This window comes from Geotrypetes seraphini, chromosome 5, assembly GCF_902459505.1.
Source record: "Geotrypetes seraphini chromosome 5, aGeoSer1.1, whole genome shotgun sequence".
Classification (NCBI taxonomy): Eukaryota; Metazoa; Chordata; class Amphibia; order Gymnophiona; family Dermophiidae; genus Geotrypetes; species Geotrypetes seraphini.
This window is the reverse complement of record NC_047088.1, coordinates 192641269-192668651: the sequence shown is the minus strand read 5'-3', so window position 1 is coordinate 192668651 and position 27383 is coordinate 192641269. Positions and strand designations below refer to the sequence as shown.

At 42.8% G+C, this 27383-nt stretch overlaps 2 protein-coding genes across 3 annotated transcripts in view; one reads left to right on the top strand and one right to left on the bottom strand.

The window, feature by feature from the left end:
- PRKRA (protein activator of interferon induced protein kinase EIF2AK2) overlaps positions 1 to 10839 on the bottom strand; it is a 77902-nt gene extending 67063 nt beyond the window's left edge. Inside the window, exon 1 of the mRNA XM_033945641.1 lies at positions 10712 to 10839. Within this exon, the coding sequence (XP_033801532.1) occupies positions 10712 to 10722 (11 nt within the window). The 5' untranslated portion in view covers positions 10723 to 10839. The remainder of the gene's footprint in view (positions 1 to 10711) is intronic.
- The window catches only part of PJVK (pejvakin), a 64141-nt gene extending 37135 nt beyond the window's left edge, over positions 1 to 27006 (top strand). For both annotated transcript variants that reach the window (XM_033945645.1, XM_033945644.1), the window contains 2 exons: positions 16767 to 16877; positions 26092 to 27006. In XM_033945645.1, the coding sequence (XP_033801536.1) occupies positions 16767 to 16877; positions 26092 to 26393 (413 nt within the window). In that variant the 3' untranslated portion in view covers positions 26394 to 27006. The remainder of the gene's footprint in view (positions 1 to 16766; positions 16878 to 26091) is intronic.
- The last annotated feature ends 377 nt before the right edge of the window (positions 27007 to 27383 follow it).

Genomic DNA, 27383 nt, shown 5'->3' with positions numbered 1-27383 from the left:
TCAACTTCAACAACTTACATCAGATATTTGCTAATTGGAGCACCCCAGAAGTTGTTTCCTCCTACAATCACAAACTTCAAATTTTATGTTCCAGACTACATTTCCAATTATCTCAAGTTGGATGCCTTTCTGCTCGAGTGACGAAACAAGTTCCTTTATGCTTTCCCTGTAATTCCTCTACTCGGGAAAACTCTAACTTTGCCAAGAACAAGCCACTATGATTCTCATAGCACCTCATGGTTCACTCTCCTACTACAGCTCAGATTTAGGGAACCCATCACACATCAAATCTTTCCAACCTTGCTGACATAGAACGAAGACTCTCCTCCATCCCAATCTATGTTCATTAGTCTCACAGCATGGTTTATCTCTCCCAGCCACTGAATGCCTTTGCAATATCTGCTCCAATATCAGTCATCATTGAAGCCTTTAGAAAGGCTTCCACACAGTGCTGCTTTCACTTCAGATGGACTCGTTTCAAAATCTGGTGTAATAGCAACACATTGGATCCAAAGACCTGTCCTCTTCCATTGGTCCTAGATTATCTTCTACACCTCTCTGACTCTAGACTAAAGATTACTTCAGTCAGAATTCATCTTGGTGCTACAGTATTAGTGCTTTCCATACTCAACTGGACAAAAAAAACATTGTCTGTACATTTTTTGATTTCTAGATTTGCAGCACCAGACCTCGCATCAAGCCTCCTCCAGTGACTTGGGACCTTAATGTTGTACTTTCCACTCTGATGAAGCCTCCATTTGAACCACTCTCGACTTCATCCCTCAAGCATCTCGCTTAGAAAGTTGTATTCCTCATATCTCTCACATTTGCACTTTGAGCCAGTGAACTTCAAGCACTTGTTTCAGATCCACCTTGCACAACATTCTACCATGGTAAGGTGGTTCTTTGCACTCATCCCAAGTTCCTCCCGAAGGTCATCTCAGAGTTTCATCTAAACCAGTCCATAGTTCTCCCAGTCTTTCTTCACCATGGTGAAGCAGCACTTCACACATTGGACTGTAAACGTGCATTAGCTTATTACTTGGATTGGACCAAACTTCAAAGATCTTTCACTCAATTGTTCCTGCCTTTCAATTCAAACAGATTTGGAACTCCTGCCACAAATAAAACCATCTCCATATGGCTATCAGACTGTATCTCTTTTTGCTATGCTCGGGCTGGGCTGATGCTTCAAGGCCATGCTACTGCACATAAAGTTCAAGCAATGGTGACTTCAGTATCTCAGCTACATTCCACTCCCATTAAGGATATCTGTAAGACAGACACCTGGTCCTCAGTTTACACCTTCACATCCCACTATTGTTTGGAGAATCATTCCAAATGAGATAGTATAGCCAATAAGTTCACAAAATTTATTTTCCATTTAGAAGTCAACTTCTCTCCAACCATTTTCTCAGAGGCATGATCCTGGCAGCTAGGGGCCCTACATGTGAGAATATGCTCCCTGTTTGTCCTCAGATAAAGCATGGTTACTCACCTGTAGCAGGTGTTATTCTGAGGGCAGCAGGCAGATATTCTCACAACCCTCCTATCTCTCCTAGTTGGCTTCTTAGCTTTGTTACTGAACTGAAGGTCCCATGAGCTGATGTCAGGTGGGAAGGCACTCACACAAGTGCAGTAGGGGCAGTCTCAAGATTTTTTTTTTTAGTTCAAAAAGTTTTATTGATTTTAACATATAAATACAGAGAAGAGAAAATATGGTAACAAGGCATGGTACAAACAAGTTGCACTGGAATGAGTGAATGGACAGTGGATGAATAACTATAAAATACAACAAGCCAGCACATGCCTATCCATAGGGCAAAATATCAGCTTAAGTATCAGTATAACATCTAGAGCACTGAGAGAGGGCTAGAGGTTGAATAACTATATCAAGAACTGAGCCAGAAGATGTAAATACTGGGATTGTTGTAGACAATATCATTAGAACTCAACTGAATGTCATCACTCAATGGTACAGAAGGAATTAACTGGACTCCAAGTTTTGAGATTTGAGCTCATGGACTTGTGCTTTTCTGCTATAACGCTTTCATATTTAGCTGTAAGGTACACCGTGTTTCACCAAGTGGTATATTCAGCCTTGGAAAGGTCTTTACATCAGTGAAGGATTTTTTTCAAAGCTAAAAATAACAGAATGTTGAGTAGTTTCGTATTGTGAGACAAAGTGTGCAAGAGGCCCTGATGGCCTAGTATGATAATGTGCAAATTTAATGTGTGCACAAGATAGAAGAGATTGTTTCCCAAACTCTACTCCAGTAAACTTGCAGATGATTGCAGTGGTAAATCATATCAGTTAATGACCCATCTTGAGAATTACATGACCAACACACAGGGGTAAGACCATTTGAAAATTTTGCTACTTTAATTGGAGTCCAATGCGTTCTATGCAACAAAAAGAATCTAGATTGAAGAACACTAGTGGAACGAGAAGATCTAAACATAGTAAGCCACACTTCTTGCCAAACCTCTATCTCTAGGTTGATATCCAAATCACCATGCCAGGCACACATCATGCTTGTTAGAGAGGTAGTTGCAGATTTTCTCATGAGGGAGTACCAGAGCAATACAGCCCCCCATTTATTATTGATTTGTAGAATCTGAGATATCAAATCTGGGATGTCTTTTAACTGCATCAGTTCAGGGAAAGCAGCGGTTAAGCAGTGTCTCAATTGCAACCAGTGGTAGTGTTGGTGTTGTGGCAAGTTATAGCAAGCCTGTAGCTCATCAAAAGGTTTCCATCTAGAATTCTTGAGCAGATCATAGACAGTCCAGATTCCGCATTGTTGCCATATTTCCCAATAGATTAATCTATCCTGTATCTTAATGTGATCATTGTGCCACAGCAAGATCTTGCATGTTTCATGCCATTTGATTTTCATAAGATTGTCATATGCTTTTAACACTGTAAGCGTGGACAAAAAGATAGTTTGTTTTTTATCTTTCTGATGTAGAGGAATGGATAAAGCAAAAGCAAGGTGAGAGTAACCATGTAAACCTCTCTCTAATTTCAGCCAAGTAGGGGGATTGTGTGCTAAATCATCTGCTAGCCATAGCGAACCTTGTCTCATGAGGAAAGCTTGGTGGTAATGAAGAAAATCAGGGAAGTTGAAATGTTTTTCAATTTGTGTAATGCAATGGGTGGCTGTTTGTTCTTCCATAAAAATATACTAAGGTTACGTTCAATAACATGGTAAGTGTGTCGTTGAAGCAGAAATGGTAACATACTCAAGATGTAGTTTATTTTAGGCAGAATCATCATCATGATGGTGTCTAAACACCCCCGAAACAAATATGCAAAAGACAGAATGGAATTTTCCAAACCAGAATGATGTGCACTAATGAAAGTGTCCTCCAACTTATTTGATGGTGTAAAAGCCTTTATTCATCCAATAATACAAAAGTTCATCCAACGACTCAATGACTCGACATGTACAGGTTTCGGCAGACGTGCCTGCATCGGGAGTCTTAAGAGCCTCCAACGCCCAAAAAGGCATGGTGTTAACTCACAAAGGTGATGCCAAACTTCAGTGGGAACAAATAAGAAAAAACAGACCGAAGACGCTTGTGACAGTAGCTGGAAAGTGGCACACTGGCACACTGGCTTCCAATCACACATCGAATAACATATAAACTTTGCTTGCTCACTTTTAAAACTCTTCTCAATAAAACGCCGGCATTTATATATAAACTACTAATCCCGTACTTTCCATGCAGAACCTTAAGATCCAACGAACAAAACTTACTGACTATTCCTTTGCTCAAGATTATTGGCACAAGACGGCAGTTTATTTTTTCTGTAACTGCTCCACAGATTTGGAATGCTCTACCAATTTATATACGAAATGAGCATGATTTGGAAAAATTTAAAAGTATTTCAAAAACATTTATTTTTAAAGATGCTTTTGATGTTTAATCTATTATTCAGTGACTATTGATTGTGTTTTTTGTTTCATTACTCATTTCCCTCATGTGTTTTCCCTTTTTTGTTCTGCTTTTCTATCACAAATTGTATTTCATTCCCCTTCATTACCTATTGTTATGCATATATTTGACTATTTTAATTTAATGTTTTTATTTAAAGTTTGTAATGTTTGTTTCCCTTTGAATGTATTTTAAATTGTACATCGCTTAGAATCACAATTAAGCGATTTAATCAAATGAACTATTAAACTTGTTAACAGAGGCTCTTAACGCCAAATTGAATAATAACGGAGAGAGTGGGCAACCTTGCCGAGTGCCTCTCGTAGGATTGAAAGTATTGGAGAGGCATCCATTAATGCTAATTCTTGTATGCGGAGCATAGTAAAGAACCTTTATCATTTGAATTCATTCCATGAGAAAACCAAATTTATTGAGGGTTGCAAACAAAAAGGGCCATTCCACTCGATCAAAAGCCTTTTCGGCATCCAAGTCTAAAATGGCAAGTTTATCTGATCGAGATTGACAAACTGATATAATATTAGATAGTGTACGGCTTTTGTTGGCAGAATATCGCCCATACACGAATCCCGTTTGATCTTCAGAAAGCAATGAGGGTAGAACTCTCTGCAGTCAAGTCGCTAGTAATTTAACATAAATCTTGGCATCCAATTAAGGATAATGGCCTATAATTACTATTCTACCTGGCTTAGGTATGACAACTATCGTTGCTTTTGTGAATGACCCCTCTGCTTTCCCTTGCAAAGCCATTTGTATGAGGAAATGCTGTAGATATGGGCCCAATGTTGTTTGCAAGGCTTGATAAAATTCACTGGTAATACCTTTTTTGTCACCATGTCTTTGATGACATCAATTATTTCTATGATTGATATTGTAGAGGTCAACCCACTATGTTCTAATTCAGATACCATGGGTAAATTGATCTCATCAAGAAACGATTAGGGATCAGTCCCAACCTTTGATTCTGTTGTGTATAGAGCTTCATAAAATTGCTTAAATTCTTCTAATATCTCAGCAGAGGTGGATGTGGTAGAGTCATCAGATCTAGTCAGACTATAGATAGATTTCTGTTCACTTCTTTGTTTTAGGTATGAAGCCAGCAGATGTCCCGCTTTATTGTTATCAGAATAGTAGTGGTTAGCTTGGACAAATACAGAATGAGCAGCGGATTTTCTCAGAATGGCGTTATATTGGAATCTGAATTTTTGCAACACTCGAACAATAGTAGTGTTGGTGATGTCGTTTTGATGTTCTAGTTCTTTCGCTTTAATTATGTTCTCCAAAGCATTTTTCTTTTTAATCATGGCACTGAAGGAAATGATCACCCCTCGAATGTAAGCTTTGAAAGAGTCCTATGTAACACTCCAACTAGTATCTTCAGGAACATTAAATGTAAATAATTCAATAATGGCTTTTTCTATATGCTCACGAAAATTTTCTTCTATTAGCAAGTTGGAGTTAAACCTCCAGGTTTTAGGTGATAACATGGGGACAACATTGTCCAAAGTAAGCGTTATGGCGGCATGATCAGATACAGATATTTCTTTGATAGCAGAATCACAAAGGGCGGATTGGAGAGAGTTGCTGACAAGAAACATATCAATCTGAAAGTAGGAGCCATGTGGAGGGGAGTAGAATGTATATTCTTTATCCTTGGGATGGACTGTTCTCTAGGCATCAATTAAATCATAATATCTCCAGGCATCATTTGATTCATAATAGAGAGTGACACGGTGGTGGTTACCCGCGGCTAGCCGTGTTTAGCTGCTGGTAACCCGCCAAAACGGTGACCAAAAAAAATGGTCACCGCGAGTTCGGGGACGAGGCCATTCACTGCCCCGTGGAGTGGTGAATGGTAGCATGGTGCGGTGAACAAGGAGTGAACGCGCGGTGTTGGAACCAACAAAGGATCAGGCAATACTGGACCTGATACTTACCAATGGAGAAAGTGTCATAGAGGTCTCGGTGGGCGACACATTGGCCTCCAGTGACCACAACTTGGTATGGTTCAATCTCAGGAAAGGTTTCACTAAATCTACCACACCGACCAAGGTCCTCAAATTCAAGGACACAAACTTCAAAGAAATGGGAGACTTCGTTCACCAGGCGCTACAAAGCCAAGCAGAAACCGATAACATGGAAGAAATGTGGTCGACTTTGAAAGCCACCATACATGAAGCAACAAACCGCTATGTTAAATCAGTTAGTAAACGGCGAAGGAACAATAAGCCACAGTGGTTCTCTGCGTAGATTTCGGACCTCATCAAGGAGAAGAAAAAAGCATTCATCTCTTACAAACAATCAGGGAAACAGGACTCTAGGGAAGTCTATCTGGCCAAGTCAAAAGCCGTCAAAACAGCAGTTAGGGAGGCCAAATTCCGCATGGAGGAGTCTCTAGCGAAGAACATCCAGAAAGGAGATAAATCCTTCTTCAGGTATATCAGTGACAGAAATAAGAACTCAGGCGGGATAGTACGTCTTAGGAAACCAGACAGAGACTATGTAGAAGCGGACTCGGAAAAAGCCAATTGTTAAATGAATACTTCTGCTCAGTCTTCACCCGCGAGGCGCCAGAACTCGGCCCTCAGCTACAGAAAAGGGTTGACGCAGATGACCCGTTTAGTAATTTCGAGTTTATACCCAGCGGTGTCTACTGCGAGCTGTCAAAGCTTAAGGTTAACAAGGCAATGGGGCCTGACAACCTACACCCCAGGGTGCTCAAGGAGTTGTGTGATGTCTTGGCGGAACCGCTATCCGCGCTCTTCAATCTCTCCCTTAGTACGAGTAACGTCCCATTGGACTGGAAGACGGCTAACGTCATTCCACTCCACAAGAAAGGCTCCAAGATGGAGACAGCAAACTACAGACCGGTGAGTCTCACATCAATAGTGTGCAAACTAATGGAAACTCTAATCAAACGCCAATTGGATACGATCCTGAACGAGGAGAATCTACGGGATCCCCGTCAACATGGATTTACTAAGGGGAGATCCTGCCAATCCAACCTGATCAGCTTCTTTGAATGGGTGACGAGGAAGCTGGATGTTGGGGAGTCCCTGGACATCGTTTACCTGGACTTCAGTAAAGCATTCGATAGCGTACCACACCGCATGTTGCTGAGCAAGATGAGTTCTATAGGATTGGGCGACACATTGACGAAATGGGTTGGGAACTGGCTTGGAGGTAGGCTTCAGAGGGTAGTGGTGAACGGCACCCCCTCCGAAATGACGGAGGTAATCAGTGGAGTGCCGCAGGGCTCAGTCTGGGCCCGATCCTATTCAACATCTTTATAAGAGACTTGGCAGAAGGGCTGTGAGGTAAAATAACATTATTCGCCGATGACGCCAAACTAAGCAATGTAGTGGGCAAAAGCACAACAGACATAAATTCAATGTCCGACAACATGATGCACGACCTACTCCTACTGGAGCGCTGGTCTAGGTCCTGGCAACTCAGCTTCAATGCCAAAAAATGCAAAGTCATGCACCTGGGCAGCCAAAATCCATGCAAGACTTACACCCTTAATGGCGAGATCCTACCAAGAACTGAAGCAGAACGAGACTTAGGGGTGATCGTCAGTGAGAACATGAAGACTGCCAATCAAGTGGAGCAAGCTTCATCCAAGGCAAGGCAAATCATAGGTTGCATACGCAGGAGTTTCGTCAGCCGTAAGCCTGAAGTCATTATGCCATTGTATAGATCCATGGTGAGGCCCCACCTGGAATACTGTGTGCAATTCCGTAAGGATGTGCTGAGACTGGAGTCGGTCCAGAGAATGGCCACCCGGATGGTCTCGGGACTCAAGGTTCTCCCGTACGAGGAACGGCTGGATAAGTTGCAGCTGTACTTACTCGAGGAACGCAGAGAGAGGGGTGACATGATCGAGACATTCAAGTATCTCACGGGCCGAAACGAGGTGGAAGAAGATATCTTCTTTTTCAAGGGTCCCGCGGCAACAAGGGGGCATCCATGGAAAATCAGGGGTGGGAAACTGCACGGGGACACCAGGAAATTCTTTTTCACTAAAAGGGTGGTTGATCACTGGAATAGTCTTCCACTTCAGGTTATTGAGGCCAGCAGCGTGCCTGATTTTAAGGCCAAATGGGATAGACACGCGGGATCTATTCACAGAGAAAGGTAGGGGAGGGTCATTGGGGTGGGCAGACTAGATGGGCCATGGCCCTTATCTGCCATCTATTTCTATGTTTCTATGAGCGTTCGAACTGGCAGCCCACTCTCTCCTGCTGGCCATCCCGCCGGCCCTCCCTCCTTTTCCCTTACCTTTTCTTCTTAAAACTGGTGATTTCTATAACCTACGAGCTGTATTACAGCCGGAGCCTTGAAGTCGCGTCGCGTTGCCTGCTGGTAAAAGTCTCCTCTGACGCAACTTCCTGTTTCCGGTTGCATCGGAGGAGACTTCTAGCAGGCAACCCGACACGACTTCAAGGCTCCGGCTGTAATACAGCTCGTAGCCTTATAGAAATCGCCAGTTTTAAGAAGAAAAGGTAAGGAAAAAGGAGGGAGGGAGAGAAATGCACGGCTGGCCGTGGGAGGGAGCTGCTGGACCGTGTGAAGGGTGCTGGGGGTGGGGGGATGGAGAGGAGAAGATGCTGAAGACAGGGACGGGACCGGGGCGGTGAAAGAGACAGCGGTGCGTTGATGGGGCGGTGAAGGGGACGGCAGAGACGGGGATGGGGCGGTGAAAGGGACAGCAGGGACTGGGCGGTGCAGAGGATGGTGGTCCGGGGACGGGGCGGTGACGGGGACAGAATTTTTCCCCGTGTCATTCTCTAATTCATAATATCTAAGAAAGTATGGTCAGACTTGGTCTTTCTGTAGGTAGTGGAGGAAATCTTGTCCAAACATGGATTTAATATTAAGTTAAAGTCACCAGCAATTAATTATATGAGGGGAAGATTTGGAATTCACAACTTGATTTGCAATTTCTTCAAAAAATTCAGGGCAATAGGATGTCGGAGCATATATATTAGTAATAGATATGGTGCAGCAACTAACGGATAGATTGACCGGAACCTATATACTTTTGAGGTCATGAGATGATGATAGGATTTTAATATCGTACCTGCTTCTAATTAGTATAAGTACTCCATTTTTAATAACTATCGCAGGAGAGAAGTAAGGTTGGTGAGCCCATGGAAGCTGAATTTTGTTAGCTTCTGAAGAGTTCAGATGGGTTTCCTGCATTAAAATAATATCTGGATGTGTAGAACTTAAGTAGTACAAAATTTTCTTACACTTTATGATGTTGTTAAGGTCTTTGATATTCAGTTATATGATGTTAATGAGCATTTGAATGCATGATTATGTTTATAGTTCCAGTTCGAAAACAATTTCTTAGTAGCTCAAACACTCTAGTAGCTGGTGTCCTTGCAATGCAATAGAGAGTAGTTAAAATTGGAATTATGCTGATATTCGCTAAACAGGGGAAAACTCCCTTAGATAAACACATTATGGGTTAGAGAGGAGAAAGGGAGAAACATCCAACCCAAGTCAGTCTCCCCCATAGCATCGATTTACAGTAAGAAGAACCCCTACCAAGAAGAGGGTCTATACTAAGAACACTCTGATAAAGAAATCACTTTTGTTACAAGGTCCCTTAAGAACAGGATAGTTATATAAAATCAAACATCCGCAGGCAGGAGCAGAATTTTTCATATGTTGTCATGAATATTAAGTAGGAAACCCAAGAAGAATACAAAACCTGTGCTAACAACCACAGAACTAGTGAGTAGGCACCATATATTATAGTTGTATAGATATGAGCAGCTGTGATGTACATAATCTATGGACATAAAATATGAACAGAAACAAAAGTTGAAAATAAAAAACGTGGCAGAAATCTACTCCAAGAGTCCCACTAAGATGGTTATTTCTTCAATAGTACTCTAACTTGGAATTGCATATAGCTCATAAGTACCATTAAGAGCGGCCGAACCACACATCACAACAGACATTTATCACCCAGAATAAGAGGCATCCACGAGAAATCTACTCCATTATATATTATAAACCAATCATACTTATGCATTGGCAGAAATCATCAGATTATTGATTATAAAAGGATTGATATAAATTATTTGGACCCAAATAAAGCTAGCTAATTGTAGCACCAGAACGTACTGTTGTCCTTGCTAAAAGAACAGTACTGCTGCAAGCAAGAAAAAAAAAGTATTAGCAGGTTAAGAATAGTTGCATTGAGACATGCTCTTCCACCCATATAATGTGCAAAAAAAATAATAATGAGAGTTGTACTACCCAGCTCACTTGCAAATTAGTGTGAGCAGAATTAAAGTATTATGCAGGCTAAAGTGATAATAGCCTTGCCATACGGACAGGAGAAGATGTTTGCAGCACTACAAGTCAGCCTGTTTATAATAGTAAAGGTTACAGCTAGCAACACTAAAATGGTGGACATTGAGCAGTGATTGAGGTGAACAAACCAGCACCGAGGCAGACCCATCAATTATACGGAAAGATAAAGTGTTATATTAAGTCTGCAGTCAGGCACACGATCCATCCTGAGCAGTGATGAATTAATGAAAACTGGATAGATCTAGATTGCATTGCATATGTAAAGTTATCTAAAAGTTAGTCAAAATCAAACAGCTGAACATAGTGACACGAGATTACTGTTGTTACCATAACATTTTAGCATACTAAGATCTGTTGCAAGAAATCATTTCTTGCAGTACATATAATATAATAAAAGATTAACAAGGAATATACTTACTCAGCATTCATCTATATTGATGTCGTTAAAATAATAACGGTACTAGCAAGTATAATCACAGCATAAGCAGGCCGAAGCAATAACAGACGATCCAGACAAGCAGGAGCAGCTGTTAGCTACACTTCAAAGGCAGCGTGATTGAAAGAGTAAACAAAACTTTCAGTTTCACATGCCTGCTTAGCTGAAGCACTAGTGATAAGTAAAATGAACAAGCTAGCAAACAGGTAGGTAGACACAGCAATTATGCATAGAGAGGCTTTAGAAGAACTACTGGCAGACTATCTGGTAAAGTAAAAATTGGGTTTCTAACTGAGTTAAACATAAGGAACATAATGCAATAAAATACAAACTAATGAGGTAAGATCTAAATCAGGGTAAAAGAATGACAACAGTACTTGTAGTGAAGGAATGTAGGACAGATTTATAATATATTGAATTAAGCTACTCGTCCGGCAGTTAGTAAGAAAAACTACAGAAAAGGAAAGTCGCAAGCCAATCCAAGTCACAAGTACCTGGCAAAACCCCAAATAGTAGCAGCATTTCATGCTACTGTCCCATGTCTATCCTAACATCAGATTACGGACTTTTCCTCCAGGAATTTGTCCAAACCTTTTTTAAAATCAGCTACATTAACTGCTCTTACCACATCCTCTGGCAACGTGTTCCAGAGCTTAAATATTCTCAGTAACTTCGAATGTCCCCTAGTCTTTGTAAATTTTGATGCAGTAAAAAATCGATCCATTTGTACCCGGTCTACTCCACTCAGGATTTTTAGACTTTAATCATATTTCCCCTCAGCCATCTTTTTTCCAAGCTGAAGAGCCCTAACCTTTTTAGTCTATTCTCATACGAGAGGAGTTCCATCCCCTTTATCATCTTGGTCGCTCTTCTTTGAACCTTTTCTAGTGCTGCTATATCTTTTTTGAGATAAGGAGACCAGAACTGAACACAATACTCAAGGTGAGGTCGCACCATTGAGGCATTATAACATTCTTAGTCTTGTTGACCATCCCTTTTCTAATAATTCCTAGATCATGTTTGCCTTCTTGGCTGCCGTTGCACATTGGGTGGAAGGCTGCCTGCTGAGTATGTCGGGGCCAGCGGCGCTGGTGCTTGGGCCCGTAGCATTGCCTGAGTTGGATGGTTGCCTGCTGATTGCCGGTGTGTTGGGGCCGGCGGCACACTAGTGCTGCTGCATGAGCGCATGCCATTTCCTGAATGTCTGTTGTCAGTCCCACGAGAACTGGTGGCAACTCTTTGGGGGGTGGTGCGTGCCCACGCAATGGCACGCTTGTGCGCTGATGGCCCTGATATTTCGGTGGTCAGCGAGTTAGGAAGGTGTCACGGGCCGGCTGGCCCTGACGTTAATGTAGTTGGTGAATTCGGGAGGTGTCGCAAGCTGGCTGGCCCTGATGTGCCAGTGGTCGGCGAATTTGGGAGGTGTCGGGGGCTGGGGTATTGATGCGCTTGTGCGCTGCTGGCCGCCTTCCATGACGGCATGTAATGACAACAGAAAGTGAGGAGAACAGAAAGTAAGGAGAGTGTCACCCACACTTCCTTTCTTATTTTGAAAGATACAGACAGTAAACTCTTTAAACCAGAGTGGGGGTTTATGTCTCTGTGATTTTCCATCTTTTGATGCAGAGAAACTGAAAGACTAATCTGCAAAACAGTTGAGTGATTTGTTGACCTTTATTCCTGGTTTCTGCAAATTGAGATGAGCAGCAAAGGGGACTGGAGAACGGAACTTCACAAGCCAAACAGGGGCCTCTCTCCCTCACCACTAGCACATTTTGGAATAGTCACCAACTATATGATGGTACTGTGGCACTATGTGGACTTGGGAGGAGTTATGGCTGTGAACCTGAAACACTACATTCTGGAGGAAGTGGTGGCTGGATGGCTGTCAAATAACAGTTTTTTTTTGGTTCAGAATGTTTTTTTCCTTGTTTTTCTACTCTAAATCTAGGGTGCATCTTATGGTCAGGTGCGTCATATGGAGAGAAAAATACAATATGTTGTTTTTTGCAGTTCCCTTGTGGACTATGATTTCTTATTTCATTATTTTTTTGTGAAATAGTTAAGAACATAAGAACATAAGCAGTGCCTCCGCCGGGTCAGACCATAGGTCCATCCTGCCCAGCAGTCCGCTCCCGCGGTGGCCCAAACAGGTCACGACCTGTCCAAATCACCAGAAGGGGCCCCCATGCCACCCTGGTTTCCCATTGAGTGCTATCTTCCCATCAAAGTCCTAGCCCTCCGGTCTTGCACATGCACGACCTGGTCGGGTTTCTATACTTATTTTCTGGTTAGCTTTCTCAGTATCCCACGATCCCTTTATCCCTCAGGAATCCGTCCAGTCTCTGTTTGAATCCTTGTACCGTACTCTGCCCAATCACGTCCTCCGGTAGCGCATTCCAAGTGTCCACGACCCTTTGGGTGAAAAAAAACTTCCTTGCATTCGTTTTGAACCTATCTCCCTTTAGTTTCTCCGAATGCCCCCTCGTACCTGTTGTCCCCTTCAGCCTGAAGAATCTGTCCCTATCCACCCTCTCTATGCCCCTCATGATCTTGAAGGTCTCTATCATATCACCCCTGAGCCTCCTTTTTTCCAGAGAGAAGAGCCCCAGCCTATCCAACCTCTCGGCATATGGGCAGTGTTCCAGCCCTCTTACCAGTTTCGTTGCTCTCCTTTGGACTCTCTCGAGTACCGCCATGTCCTTCTTGAGGTACGGCGACCAATATTGAACGCAATATTCCAGATGCGGACGCACCATCGCTCGATACAGTGGCATGATGACTTCCCTCGTCCTGGTTGTTATGCCCCTTTTTATGATGCCCAGCATCCTGTTGGCTTTTTTTGAGGCCGCTGCGCACTGTGCAGATGGCTTCAGTGATGCATCCACCAGCACTCCCAAGTCTCTCTCAAGACTGCTTTCTCCCAACAATGCCCCCCCCAATTTGTAGTTGAACAACGGGTTCTTTTTCCCTATATGCATGACCTTGCATTTTTTCCACGTTAAAGCGCATTTGCCATTTGTTCGCCCAGTCTTCCAGCTTGTCTAGGTCCCTTTGCAGGTCCTCACACTCCTCCCTGGAGCTAACTCTGCCGCACAGTTTGGTATCGTCTGCAAATTTTATAACCTCGCACTTTGCCTCCTTTTCCAGGTCATTGATAAATATGTTGAAGAGTAACGGCCCCAGCACCGATCCCTGCGGCACACCGCTCGTGACTCCCCGCCAGTCAGAATATTGGCCCTTTACTCCGACCCTCTGCAGTCTACCCGACAACCAGTGCTCTATCCATCGGTGCACATCCCCTCCCACCCCGTGGTTCCACAGCTTCCTAAGCAGCCTTTCATGTGGCACCTTGTCGAAAGCCTTTTGAAAATCGAGGTAAATGATGTCGACGGGTTCCCCATTGTCCACCCGACTGCTTATTCCCTCAAAGAAGTACAGAAGGTTCGTTAAGCATGACCTTCCCTTACAGAATCCGTGCTGGCTTGTTCTCAGTAGGCCATTTCTCTCAATGTGCTCGCAAATGCCGTCCTTTATCATAGCTTCCACCATCTTCCCTATAATTGAAGTCAGGCTCACCGGCCTGTAGTTCCCGGGGTCACCCCTCGATCCCTTTTTGAAGATAGGTGTGACATTCGCCAATTTCCAGTCCTCTGGTACCTCTCCAGTTTTCAAGGATAGGTTACAAACATGCTGTATTGTGCCCGCTATTTCTTGTCTTAGCTCCTTCAGAACCCTCGGGTGGATCCCGTCCGGACCCGGTGATTTGCCGCATTTTAACCTGTCTATCTGTTTGAGGACATCCTCCTTACTTACCTCTATGTGCTCCAATTTTTCAGCCTGTTCCCCACTCATGAGCTCCTCTGAGTCCGGTATATTAGATGTGTCTTCTCTCGTGAAAACCGATGAGAAGAACGTGTTCAGCCTCTCAGCTACCTCTTTATCCTCTTTAATCACTCCCCTCCTATCCCCATCGTCCAACGGCCCCACCTCCTCTCTCGCTGGTCGTTTCCCCTTTACGTAACTGAAGAATGCAAATGATAAATGCAAATTTAGAAAAAAAGGAGAAAATATTTGTTAATTCAATGAATAATTAAGCTTTGGAACTCATTATCAGAGGATGTGGTAACAGTGATTAGTGTAGCTGAGTTTAAAATGGTTTGAGACAGACATGGGGGGAAGCTATTGCTTCCCTAGGATTCATAGCATGGAATGTTGCTACTACTGTATTTGGGTTTCTGCCAGGTACTTGTGATCTGGATTGGCCACTGTTGGAAACATGATACTGGGCTAGATGGATCATTTGGTCTGACCCAGTATGGCTATTCTTATATTTTTATTTGAAAGAAAACTGTAAATGAAGTTCTATAATACACCAGCTTTAGATTCTTTTCTACACTTTCGTAATTATAGCGTGAACCAGCAAAAAACAAACACACATGGGGGAAAAAGAAAAGAACCTCTCATCTTTTGAAGCAAGCAATTCTGTTAAAATGTGGTTCCTTTTCTTTTCATATTTAACATTTCTTTCCTCATGAAAATGCAACTGCATTTCCCAAAGAATAGGGATAGTATTAAAATCAACAAGAACATAAGAACATAAGCAATGCTTCCACTGGGTCAGACCTGTGGTCCATCGTGCCCAGCAGCCCGCTCACGCGGGGGCCCAACAATTCCAGGATCTGTGTAGTAATCCTCTATCTATACCCTTCTATCCCCTTCTCCAGCAGGAAATTGTCCAATCCTTTCTTAAACCCCAGTACTGTACTCTGCCCTATTACGTCCTCTGGAAGCGCATTCCAGGTGTCCACCACACGTTGGGTAAAAAAGAACTTCCTGGCATTTGTTTTGAATCTGTCCCCTTTCAACTTTTACGAATGCCCTCTTGTTCTTATATTTTTTGTAAGTTTGAAGAATCTGTCCCTCTCTACTCTCTCTATGCCCTTCATGATCTTGTAGGTCTCTATCATATCCCCTCTAAGTCTCCTCTTCTCCAGGGAAAAGAGACCCAGTTTCTCCAATCTCTCAGCGTATGAAAGGTTTTCCATCCCTTTTATCAGACGTGTCGCTCTCCTCTGAACCCTCTCGAGTAACGCCATATCTTTCTTAAGGACCAATATTGGACGCAGTACTCCAAATGCGGACGCACCATTGCCTGATACAATGGCAGGATAACTTCTTTCGTTCTGGTAGTAATACCCTTCTTGATTATACCTAGCATTCTATTCGCTCTCTTAGCGGCCGCTGCGCACTGTGCCGTTGGCTTCATTGTCATGTCAAGTCCCTTTCTTGGGTATTCTCATTCAATAACATCCCTCCCATCGTATAGTTGTACCTCAGGTTTCTGCTTCCCACATGCAATACTTTACATTTCTCAACGTTGAACTTCATCTGCCATCTCGTCGCCCATTCCCCTAGTTTGTTCAGGTCTCTTTGCAATTCTTCGCAGTCCTCCTTAGTCCGAGCTCCATTAAATAGTTTGGTGTCATCCGCAAATTTTATTATCTCGCACTTCGTCCCTGTTTCTAGATCATTTATGAATATATTAAATAGCAGTGGCCCGAGCACCGAGCCCTGCGGAACACCACTTGTGACCCTGCTCCAGTCCGAGTAGTGACCCTTCACCCCTACCCTCTGTTTCCTACCCGCCAACCAGTTTCTGATCCATCTGTGTATGTCTCCGTCCACCCCATGATTCTTCAGTTTCCGGAGTAGATGTTCATGAGGCACCTACCTTATCAAAGGCTTTTTGGAAATCTAGGTATATGATGTCTACGGGGTCTCCTTGGTCCATCCGTTTGTTAATTCCTTCGAAGAAGTGCAATAAGTTAGTTAGGCACGATCTCCCCCTACAGAAACCATGTTGACTGGCTATCAGAAGTTTGTTTCTTTCAAAATGTTCATCGATGTTTTCTTTTATCAGTGCTTCCACAATGAAGAAGACCTGTTTTGAAAAATAGTTTGCCTACATTGTTGAAAGAAACTCAGGCAGCTTCTCTGATTCTTCAGCTATTTGTGTTTTCTTTTCTTCTGACAGAACTCTGTGTTACCTCAGCATCGAAAGGAGGATTTGAAAAAGAGCAATCAAGATCATTTTCATTAAGCAAGTTAAGGAGAAGTCTATTTCATTCAGATATGATGTCCACAGGTAATAAAACTCAGAAGAATGGCTTTAAATATTTCAGTTGTGAATTTTGCAGGCTTCAGTAAGATTTATTGAAAAGTATAAATAGTTAGACAGCTTTTTGTGATTTTTTTTTTCACTTACATAAAATACAGTCAAGTGTTAGAACACATAGTAATAATACAGTCTATGTGGCATTTAAACCAGGGTATTTTACAGTAATGCAAAGAAGCGTTTCATACATCATACATATTTAGCAGGCAAATATAAAAAACATGACCTGGGAGAAGACTAGAAGTAAGTCAATGTCTGCAAAAGAGAGACACAAAGTGAGTAGTCTGAGTCTCAAGGGACAGCTGTTTTATTGATTTTAGTGTAGAGGTCAATATTCAAAAACATATGTGTAGTTTGTGGCTATGTGGGCCACATAAGCACTTTGAAAAATGGGCTTCTGAATGGATTAATTTGGTCATTATAAATTGTAAACTTTCATTTATCTAGTTTGTTTTGGGGCAATCCAACTGCACAAATAGCAAATATAACTTATCCATTTAAAGTTATATCTGCTATTTGTATTTTCAGCCCTTCTACTTGGATGGAAAGGATTGCTTAACATTTGCATAAAGTTAAATGTATAAGTAATCTGTCTAATTTTATGTGGTCTCTACACTATTGAAAAATTTATCTCATAGTGTTTTTATGAGAGTTTCCTCTGTTCAGCTATTCTCTTTGAACAGTGCATTGTGGTTGCCATGTTGTTCTCTTGACTATATAAAAATAAGGATCAATGAACAAACTTAAGGTAATATACCTTTTTATTAGAATAAATAGTTACTATGATTAGCTTTAGAGAATCAGTGAAGCTTTCTACAGTGAATAGGCATTAAGTTATAGCCCAGAAAATTATGTGCTGACAAAATCAAGCTTAATTGCAATTTTCTTATATTTGAACAACATTATATTCTTAGAAACATTACAAACAATGTAACAATCTTAATATCATTCCAGTGAACTGAGAATACTTATGAGTCTTTATGAGGTATAAGGTTGGGTTATTTGAGTGAAAAGCTAGAAACATTTGATTAAGAAATTTTTGATTAAGACACTATATGAATTGTGCACTTCCTTCAGGCTTTTCATTGTGTAAAGACACAAAATGGTCGACTGCCGCCAAGACATTCATCAGCGATTTGCAGGGAGAGAAGAAAGGCTTCCTGAAGGGGGCGAGCAAACTCCAAAGCATAACCAAACTGAAGAATCTCCAACACCCACTGGTCTGATGTGATATGAGCCCATCTCCGATGAAATAACTGTAGATGACCTCTGATAGAAATGATTGGAGAATGGGGCCCAAACCTTCATTCGATAGAATGGAAGAAATGACCTTTCCAGCCCCTTCAAAAACATAGAAACATGATAGCAGATAAAGACCAAATGGCCCAACCAGTCTGCCCATCTGCAGCATCTACTATTTCCTCCTCTCCTTAAGTGATCCCACATGCCTGTCCCACATTTTCTTGAATTCAGACAGTCTTTGGAAGACTACTGGAAAATTATTACATGCATGTGTACCATCTTTAACTTCATTCCATACTCTCTCACGCTGGAAGGACTGAAAAGATTGAGCTGTAGACCAAAAGGGGCAAATTCTATAAACGCCGTCCTGATTGTAGGTGTCGGTAGGCGTCCTACTGCTGTCTAGCCAATCGGGACGCACATTAAAAAACAAACAAACCCTGAGGAGGGTCACCTACATTGTAGATGTTTTTGTGATCCTAGGGAGATGCTTAGGGCCGCCTAAGCTCCCCTAAGGCTAGGCCTGGGCATGGTTTCACCTGGAAATGGCCTTAGGTGATTTTAGGCGGCCCTAGGCCTCTCCCTAGGGCTGTGATAGGCACCCACTCCCAATTGTCCATGGCAGAAGGAGTGCCTATTATTATTTATTATTAGGTTTTTTTTTTATATACCGCCTATCAAGGTTATCTAAGCGGTTTAACAATCAGGTACTCAAGCATTTTCCCTATCTGTCCCGGTGGGCTCACAATCTATCTAACGTACCTAATTCCTCCTGCTGCCACTACCCCAAGACATTCCACAGCAGGAAGGATGCCCAATCCCTCCTGCCGGAACACCCCCTCCCCAAGACATCCCCCAGTATCCAGACCCCCCCAACCCACCTGAATCCCCCAAGTACCTTATTGAGTTGGCTGGCCAGAGGAATACTTACTCCCTCTGGCCAGCATGCCCACCTCTGCTGAATGGCAGCCCTTCCCGGAGCCTCATGGGATGCACTGGGGAGAGGCCTAAGGCCCTTATTGGCCCAGGCACTTAAGGCCCCTCCCATAAGAGTGGCCTTAGGCACCTGGGCCAAACAGAATCTTAAACCTCTCTCACAGTGCATTCTGGGATGCACTGGGAGTGACTGAAAAGGATTAGGTCCCAATTCCTGCCCCATACTTTCTCTGTATCTGTCATTTGGAAGCCAGGTACCCGGGGACACATCTTAAAGACCAGAAACCATCTTTCAAACATGTCCAATTTTATTGTGAGCTTCACATCCCTTTTATATCATTCTAAATGAATCAGTGTTGTCAGCATGTGACGTAAACACAAACCATATATGGACACAGGTCACATGAAACTTTAAAAGAAATAACAAATTACATGGGTAAGGGTCGTCAGCATTTTTTCTATCTCAAGACTGGAGTCCAAAAGGTCAGAAAAGCCTTAGCCAACAGAGCCCCCTAATCTAAAGCTGTTTGCAAATACGGCTTATAAAAACAATTGAATTCACTTCACAACAAGTTAAGAACATCTCTGTTCAAACATAAATGTCCTTGTAGTATTTTCAGCAAGAGAAGGCAAACAGAGTCTGGATTTACAGCTTTAAACAACATATGCCTAAGGAAAATTACCAAGGTACATGATACGTGTCCCTTCAGTGACCTAACATTCTGATTGGTCAGATCCCGTAGGCTACTGGGCATCCCTCTTGCCAGTAGTCTTCATGGGGGGGATGGGTTCCCTGCAGCTAAACATCACGAAAAGACCAAGTCTCCCCTGACCCAAAAAGAACAGGTAGGGGCAGAGGCGGCTGAACCAAAATCTATCACAAATTATTAGGTGTGAAAGGGAAGCCCTCAGTCTCACAGCTTGCAGTGGGAACACATCCCTAATGCACCAGCTGTCACAGTCATACACCCAAAAGGGTATTATCTGTGAAACATCCCTGGGCTACCCAATTGTATTGAAACTAGTGCACAAATGTGCTAAAAGTGAAAATAAATTATCAATGATATCACAAAAAATAGTGAAATGGTGCAGCTGTCTCTGTCCCCCATCCTGGGGTCAAGTGGCATCCAAAATCAGCCAGGCTGGCTCAATCACGAGCAAGTAAAAACTAATTAAAAGTACTTAGCTTCTCCGTGAGAATCCGGAGTGCAAGGTAACCAGCTTGAGATGAACCTGGTAGGGAGATTCCCTTACTGCGATCAGCTCAGCGGCAACCCAATTCTCTAACTGGTGCCTGTGACATAGATGCCGGTTAGAGAATTGTTAGGCGGACTTAGATGTCTGTCCTTAAGGACAGATGTGATTCTATATAGGACTCTCATGTGCGAATCTGAAAAGCCACTTAGGTGGCTTCTGAAACAGGCATCCTATACAGAATCTGGCCCAAAATGCCCTCGCGAGGGCCAACTGCTCTGCCAGGTCAGTACTAGAGAATGAGGAGGGAAAAAGTGCTCACTGCGGGTACGGGGACAAGGCCATCCACCGCCCCGTGGAGCGGTGAATGGTCTTGTTCCCGCAGTTAAGGGAGGGAACGTGCATGGTCACCAATTGCGTGTGGCCCCTCCCTGCTTCCTACCTACCCAAATCTAGGTCAGAAGACACAGAGAGAAGACAGAGTGGATGGAAGGAATTTTTAAAGAGAAGATGAGGGAAGCAGAAACCAGACAACAAAGGTAGAAAAAAATTTTCTATTTATTTATTTATTTTTTTGCTTTAGGATAAAGTAGTATATTAGTTGTGTTTATAAAAATTTATAAACAAATCCCTGCCAGCTGAACATCTCTTTCTCTAGTTCAGCAGCCAGAACTTTGATTTACAAGGAAGGAATAAGCTAAATATTGCATTACTGAGGCTTGTATGGATGCTGTGGGGACGGAGCGGGGACAATGGTCGCGGGGCATGAACGGAGCGGAGACAGTGGTTGCGGGGATGGGGAAGGGGCGGTGACGGGGACAAATTTTTTCCCCGTGTCATTCTCTAGTCAGTACTTCAGTGTTTACTAGAAGTTTAAGCCACCAGGTGAGATCTATCTTCTGGAAGATGAGGCCTCTTGGACTCCTCCAGGTCCGTCACCTTCTCCAACTCCCTGACAAATAACAGCTTCCCTCAAAAGGAAAGCTGACTGAGTCTAACTTTAGAAACTACATCTGTAGACCAATTCCAGAGCCAAAAGAAAAGTTTCTCTGACATTACCAGAACCAAATTTTTAGCTAAGCCAAAAGAAGGCATCTACTAAGAAGGTCATAGTCATTTCCAAATTAATACCCATTTTTGTACTTCCCTTGGACAATCAGGGAGGTGCTCTGCCTATGAAAGCAGGCTCTAGCTACATAACCTCCAAAAAAGCTACTTGTAAGGCTATGGCAGAGACCTCAAGGGAGTGATTTAAAAGCATATCTAAATGATTCTTCAAAGTTGTGCCACCCTTCACATAAATAGAAGTCTTCTTAGTGACTGCCATAACCTTAGGTAGACTGCTGTGACCTTAGTTAGATAAAGCCTTTCCAACTCTAGCAGAGGCAGCTGGTAAAGATATACCAATGCAAAGAGCAGAATCAGGAGATTGCCACTCCACCATGACCAGCTGCTTGAGATCATCATGGAAAGGAAAGGTCTTGAGGGGGGGAGATATGGTCTCCAGAACCTGAGTAAATAAGTATTGTAAATCTGGCTGCTAAAAAATGCAAACAACTGACCCCTTTCCTCTAAATATGCACTGAAGTTAGACCTTTCCTCTAAAGATGCATTGAAGCTCAACACATCCCTAAAATTTTTATCTAAAAGAGGAGGTAGGTCAGAGACTCAATCTCATCTGGCTCCTGAGACCCCAAGAATCATGGACTGTTGGGGACCAAATGCCCAGTATTGTTATGAGAACCAGAAGGCTTCAGGGAGGATAATAGGCAGGCCTTGCTTCAGGCATAAAGCCTGATGAAGCAAGAGAACAAATTCAGGAGAAAAAGAAGAGGCCCACCTCCCCCACCCCCCAAGCACCATGCCATACCTAGTCAGCATCAGAGGGTCTAAGGATGAAGCAGTGGCAGACTCGTCCTGATTCAAAATGGCAGATGTTCCTGCCCAAATCAAGATCTCCATAGCAGTTTTAAGAGACTGGCCCACCAATGCACCTGCACTAGCACTCTGCACAGCTTCATCCGCATCTGCTACAGAAGCTTATCTTTCCTACAGAAGCCACCATCACTGTATGGGGAATCCCTGTGAAGAAAAATTGCACCTGTCTCTGTGCAGTAACCTTCAAATAAAACACTCTTCACTCCAAAGCCACAGGGGAATCCAATCACTCCAGCAAACTTAGCCTTTTGTGTTTCCTTAACCCCATTGCTTTCCCCCTCCCCCTTTTCAGACGGTTGTTTCCAGCACTCGGTAAGCTTTAATGAACCCCCCTCAATTAGGGGAGAGAGGGCCAAGGCGCTGGCTCCAATAGAGGAGAGTGAGGGTCATAGAAACCGGTGTGTAGAAACAGGGCTGGGCTCCAATGTAGGAAGCATCTCCAATATTGGCAGCTGACCTCATAAGGTCAGAATAAGCAGGCTCTAACTTTAAAGAATGTCATTTTAAAGATTTGTTGTCACAGGGAAATAAATCCCTTCACCAAGTCACAAGAGCTGACCAAATGTTTATGTATATTGAAAACTTCTATACTGCTACTAATGACTGGGGAGTTAATTCAGAGCGGTTTACAAAAGCTTCTGTAAAGGTGTTATGATACAGAGTTAGATGGTTTTCAATACAGACACATTTATACCATAATCGATCATCCTACGTATGTACATATAATACTAGTATCGTGCACTGTGTTCATTCTAATTCCTACTTTTTTGCACCCATAATACCTGTATTGTATTCTATGTTGGGCCAAAGAAGATGCACCAACAAATATCTCCAACAAAAAAAGGTGCATGGCTGCACTTATCAATCATCTGCTGATGAGACTGAGCAATACTGACTGGCTCAGGGCTGCACACCACCTTATTAGATGACATCACTCAGTTGTTCTCAGTCTTCCCATCTGCTGTTAGGAGGGCATATATCTAACATAACATAGTAACATAGTAGATGACGGTAGATAAAGACCCGAATGGTCCATCCAGTCTGCCCAACCTGATTCAATTTAAATTTTATTTTATTTTTTTTTTAATTTTTCTTCTTAGCTATTTCTGGGCAAGAATCCAAAGCTTTACCCGGTACTGTGCTTGGGTTCCAACTGCCAAAATCTCTGTTAAGACTTACTCCAGCCCATCTACACCCTCCCAGCCATTGAAGCCCTCCCCTGCCCATCCTCCACCAAATGGCCATACACAGACACAGACCATGCAAGTCTGCCCAGTAACTGGCCTAGTTCAATATTTAATATTATTTTCTGATTCTAAATCTTCTGTGTTCATCCCACGCTTCTTTGAACTCAGTCACAGTTTTACTCTCCACCACCTCTCTCGGGAGCGCATTCCAGGCATCCACTACCCTCTCCGTAAAGTAGAATTTCCTAACATTGCCCCTGAATCTACCACCCCTCAACCTCAAATTATGTCCTCTGGTTTTACCATTTTCCTTTTTCTGGAAAAGATTTTGTTCTACGTTAATACCCTTCAAGTATTTGAACGTCTGAATCATATCTCCCCTGTCTCTCCTTTCCTCTAGGGTATACATATTCAGGGCTTCCAGTCTCTCCTCATACGTCTTCTGGCGCAAGCCTCCTATCATTTTTGTCGCCCTCCTCTGGACCGCCTCAAGTCTTCTTACGTCTTTCGCCAGATACGGTCTCCAAAACTGAACACAATATTCCAAGTGGGGTCTCACCAATGACCTGTACAGGGGCATCAACACCTTCTTCCTTCTACTGACCACGCCTCTCTTTATACAGCCCAGCATCCTTCTGGCAGCAGCCACTGCCTTGTCACACTGTTTTTTCGCCTTTAGATCTTCGGACACTATCACCCCAAGGTCCCTCTCCCCGTCCGTGCATATCAGCTTCTCTCCTCCCAGCATATACGGTTCCTTCCTATTATTAATCCCCAAATGCATTACTCTGTATTTCTTTGCATTGAATTTTAGTTGCCAGGCATTAGACCATTCCTCTAACTTTTGCAGATCCTTTTTCATATTTTCCACTCCCTCTTTGGTGTCTACTCTGTTACAAATCTTGGTATCATCTGCAAAAAGGCACACTTTTCCTTCTAACCCTTCAGCAATGTCACTCACATACATATTGAACAGGATTGGCCCCAGCACTGAACCTTGAGGGACTCCACTAGTCACCTTTCCTTCCTTCGAGCGACTTCCATTAACCACCACCCTCTGGCGTCTGTCCGACAGCCAGTTTCTGACCGAGTTCACCATTTTGGATCCTAACTTCAGCCCTTCAAGTTTGTTCAACAGCCTCCTATGAGGAACTGTATCAAAGAGAATGGTCAAAGATCTGATCAAAGAGAATGGTCTGGAGATAATAAAGAATAGTTTATTGGACTAACAATACATTTTAGTAAAGCTCTTGATGCTTGCCTACATAGAAGGCTCATAAATAACCAAGCAGTTTGAGGATAACCCAAGGTGTTTGACTGGGATAGAAATTAGTTGTGTAGTAGACAAAATAGGATCATGTGGAATTCAAGAATGGGTGGGATAAACACAGAGGATCACTATAGAGAAAAAAATAATCCAATTAAATGACCTCATAGCTGGAGTGACCTTTGACAGCAGCTTCAAAAGTTGGAAATAAGACCAATGCTGAGCATACTTCTATGGTCTGGGTCCCATAGAAATAATAAAACAAAAGGATCGTGGCTGGAGTGGGCTTCAAAAACACCAGTAGTTGGGAAATAGAACTGGTGCTGGGCAGACTTCTGCAGTCTCTGTACCCACAATGGGCAGGGTGAGACAGAGATTGTATATACCAGGGTCTAATTATGAAGAAGTTGAACCTGTGCAGGGCACCAGATTCAACTCTGGCCACCTTGTTGGACAGGATGAACCATGCAGGTCTTTATCTGCCAACATTTGCTATGTTATGGTAAATGGATATCAAGGAAACTAGGATGATAGTGACGTATCTTTGCTAATAAATACATATTCTTATTATCAGCCACTATATCCTTTCTTGTATCTACAGTGATAATTCTTTGGGCTCCTTTTACAAAGCCAAACTAGTGATTCGTGTGTGGCAAATATGATGAAGCCCATAGGAACTGAATGGGCTTCATTGCATTTGTTGCATAGGAATGGCTAGTGTGGCTTTGTAAAAGGAGCCTGTTAACATTGATTCTATAAAGTTAATTGCCAATATTGACACCGATTCTATAAAACTTGGGCACCCATTATATAATCATATTCAGTATCGCCTAAGCATGCTTAGGTTGTGCTCAGCATCCTAACATTTAGGTGTTCCCAATTTATGCCAGGGTTTTCTTTGCCTAAAGTTAGGCACTGATTTTGGATCCTAATGGCACCTGATTCACAAAGAAGCGCCTAACTCAAAAACATGCCCATGATCTGCCCCCTATGTCCTTTTAATGTAGGCGCTTTGGGTTAGATGTCTACTTTTTATAGAATCAAATTTTTTTTAGTTAGGCATCTTAACTTAGAATTGTCCAGTTAAGATTTATTGTGAGGTGTTGAGTATCAATATCAGCACTGATTAAGCCTATTGCTTAATTGAAGTAGGTGCTGATATCAGTGCCTAACTTTAGGCAGACTTTATAGAATCAGGTCCTCTGTGCCTTGTTCACTTGTTCAAGATGCATGTCGGATGCACAGGGTGAATCATCTACTAGAAAAACTGATTTATCAGTTATACATATATAATTTGAATTAGACCTTTTGGAATTGTTCCAGAACAGAAGAAAACCTTTCTGAATACAGTCTCTACATATGATAAATGGACTAATACTATACTTGCCACTGATTTTATTCTATGTCTTTTTTTGTGCAGATAAAAGGACAACCGATACCATTGCTAACTCAGACTCTTACATGGATGACCTTTTTTCAGATTATTATGAGAAAGCTGCAAGCATGACTGACATCTCCACTAGTTACTTGCGAGAAGGGTCTCATACCCGAGTAAATTTGCTGAACAATAACATTCCAAAAGGGCCTTGTGCTCTTTGTGGAATGGGGAATGCTAAGAGGGAGACAGTCTATGGCTGTTTTGAGTGTTCTTTCAATGGACTAAAGTACATAAGACTTCATGCTGTTCCATGCTTCGATCTTTGGCATAAGAGATTGAAATAACCCATCCTAATGCTGAAGTCTCAGGAATGATTGTGCCACAGTACTTTCAGGAATTAACTAAATTTTGATTTAGGGGTCATAGGTATCATTGTAGGCCTTTCTTAAGACTTCTTGTTTTGCCACTAACTCGTGCTATTTTAGCATAGGTCCCATTTTAAGCAATGAAATCTAGTTATTGGGACTGTACCGACAATTCATATTTCATTCGATTTGGTTCCAAATAGTGCCCCAAATATATTATTCATTATGTGGCTGAATAGTGATTTAAATTCAAATGTGAACAATCCTGGCCTCCACTGTGCTAAATCCTACTGAAACATTTCATCTCTGATTTCACATTGCTACTTTTGTTATGTTAAAGCGCAATGCCCATTATTTGTATTCAGCCAAATAGTAAAATATATTACAGTAGAATCTCAGTTATCTGGCACCTACGGGGATTGATGGATGCCAGATAACTGTTTTTTTGGTTGATTGAGAGTTTATTAGAAACCTTGGCTAACACACATCTCAATTCCCCCCCCACCCCCGTCGGAAAGCACCAGTGCAGCAGCAGTCTTGGGCTGCAAAGCCCCTCCCTCAAGCCCTGATGCAGCAGAAGCAGGCGAGAGTCCTGAGCCATGAACCCCTTCGTTCTCTCCCTCCCTTCCTTACCTGAAGCGGCAGCCAGTCAACAGGAGGCAGCGCTCAAAAGATCTTGTTCATGGACAGCCCCAGCAGGACCTTTCCTCTGACGCGTTAGAATGATGCATCAGAGGAAAGGCTCTATCAGGGCTGGCTGCGAGCAGCCTGCTTTGAGCACTGTCTCTTGCTGACCGGCTGCCGCTTCGAGTAAGGAAGGGTGGGGGAGGGAACAAGGGGGTTCACAGCTCAGGACCACCGCCTGCTTCTGCTGCTTTGGGGCTTAAGAGAGGGAGAGGGGATTTCTGGCTCAGAACTACTGGTGCTTTGAGGCAGGAGGAAGGGGGTTATGAGTTTCAGCTGCTTCGG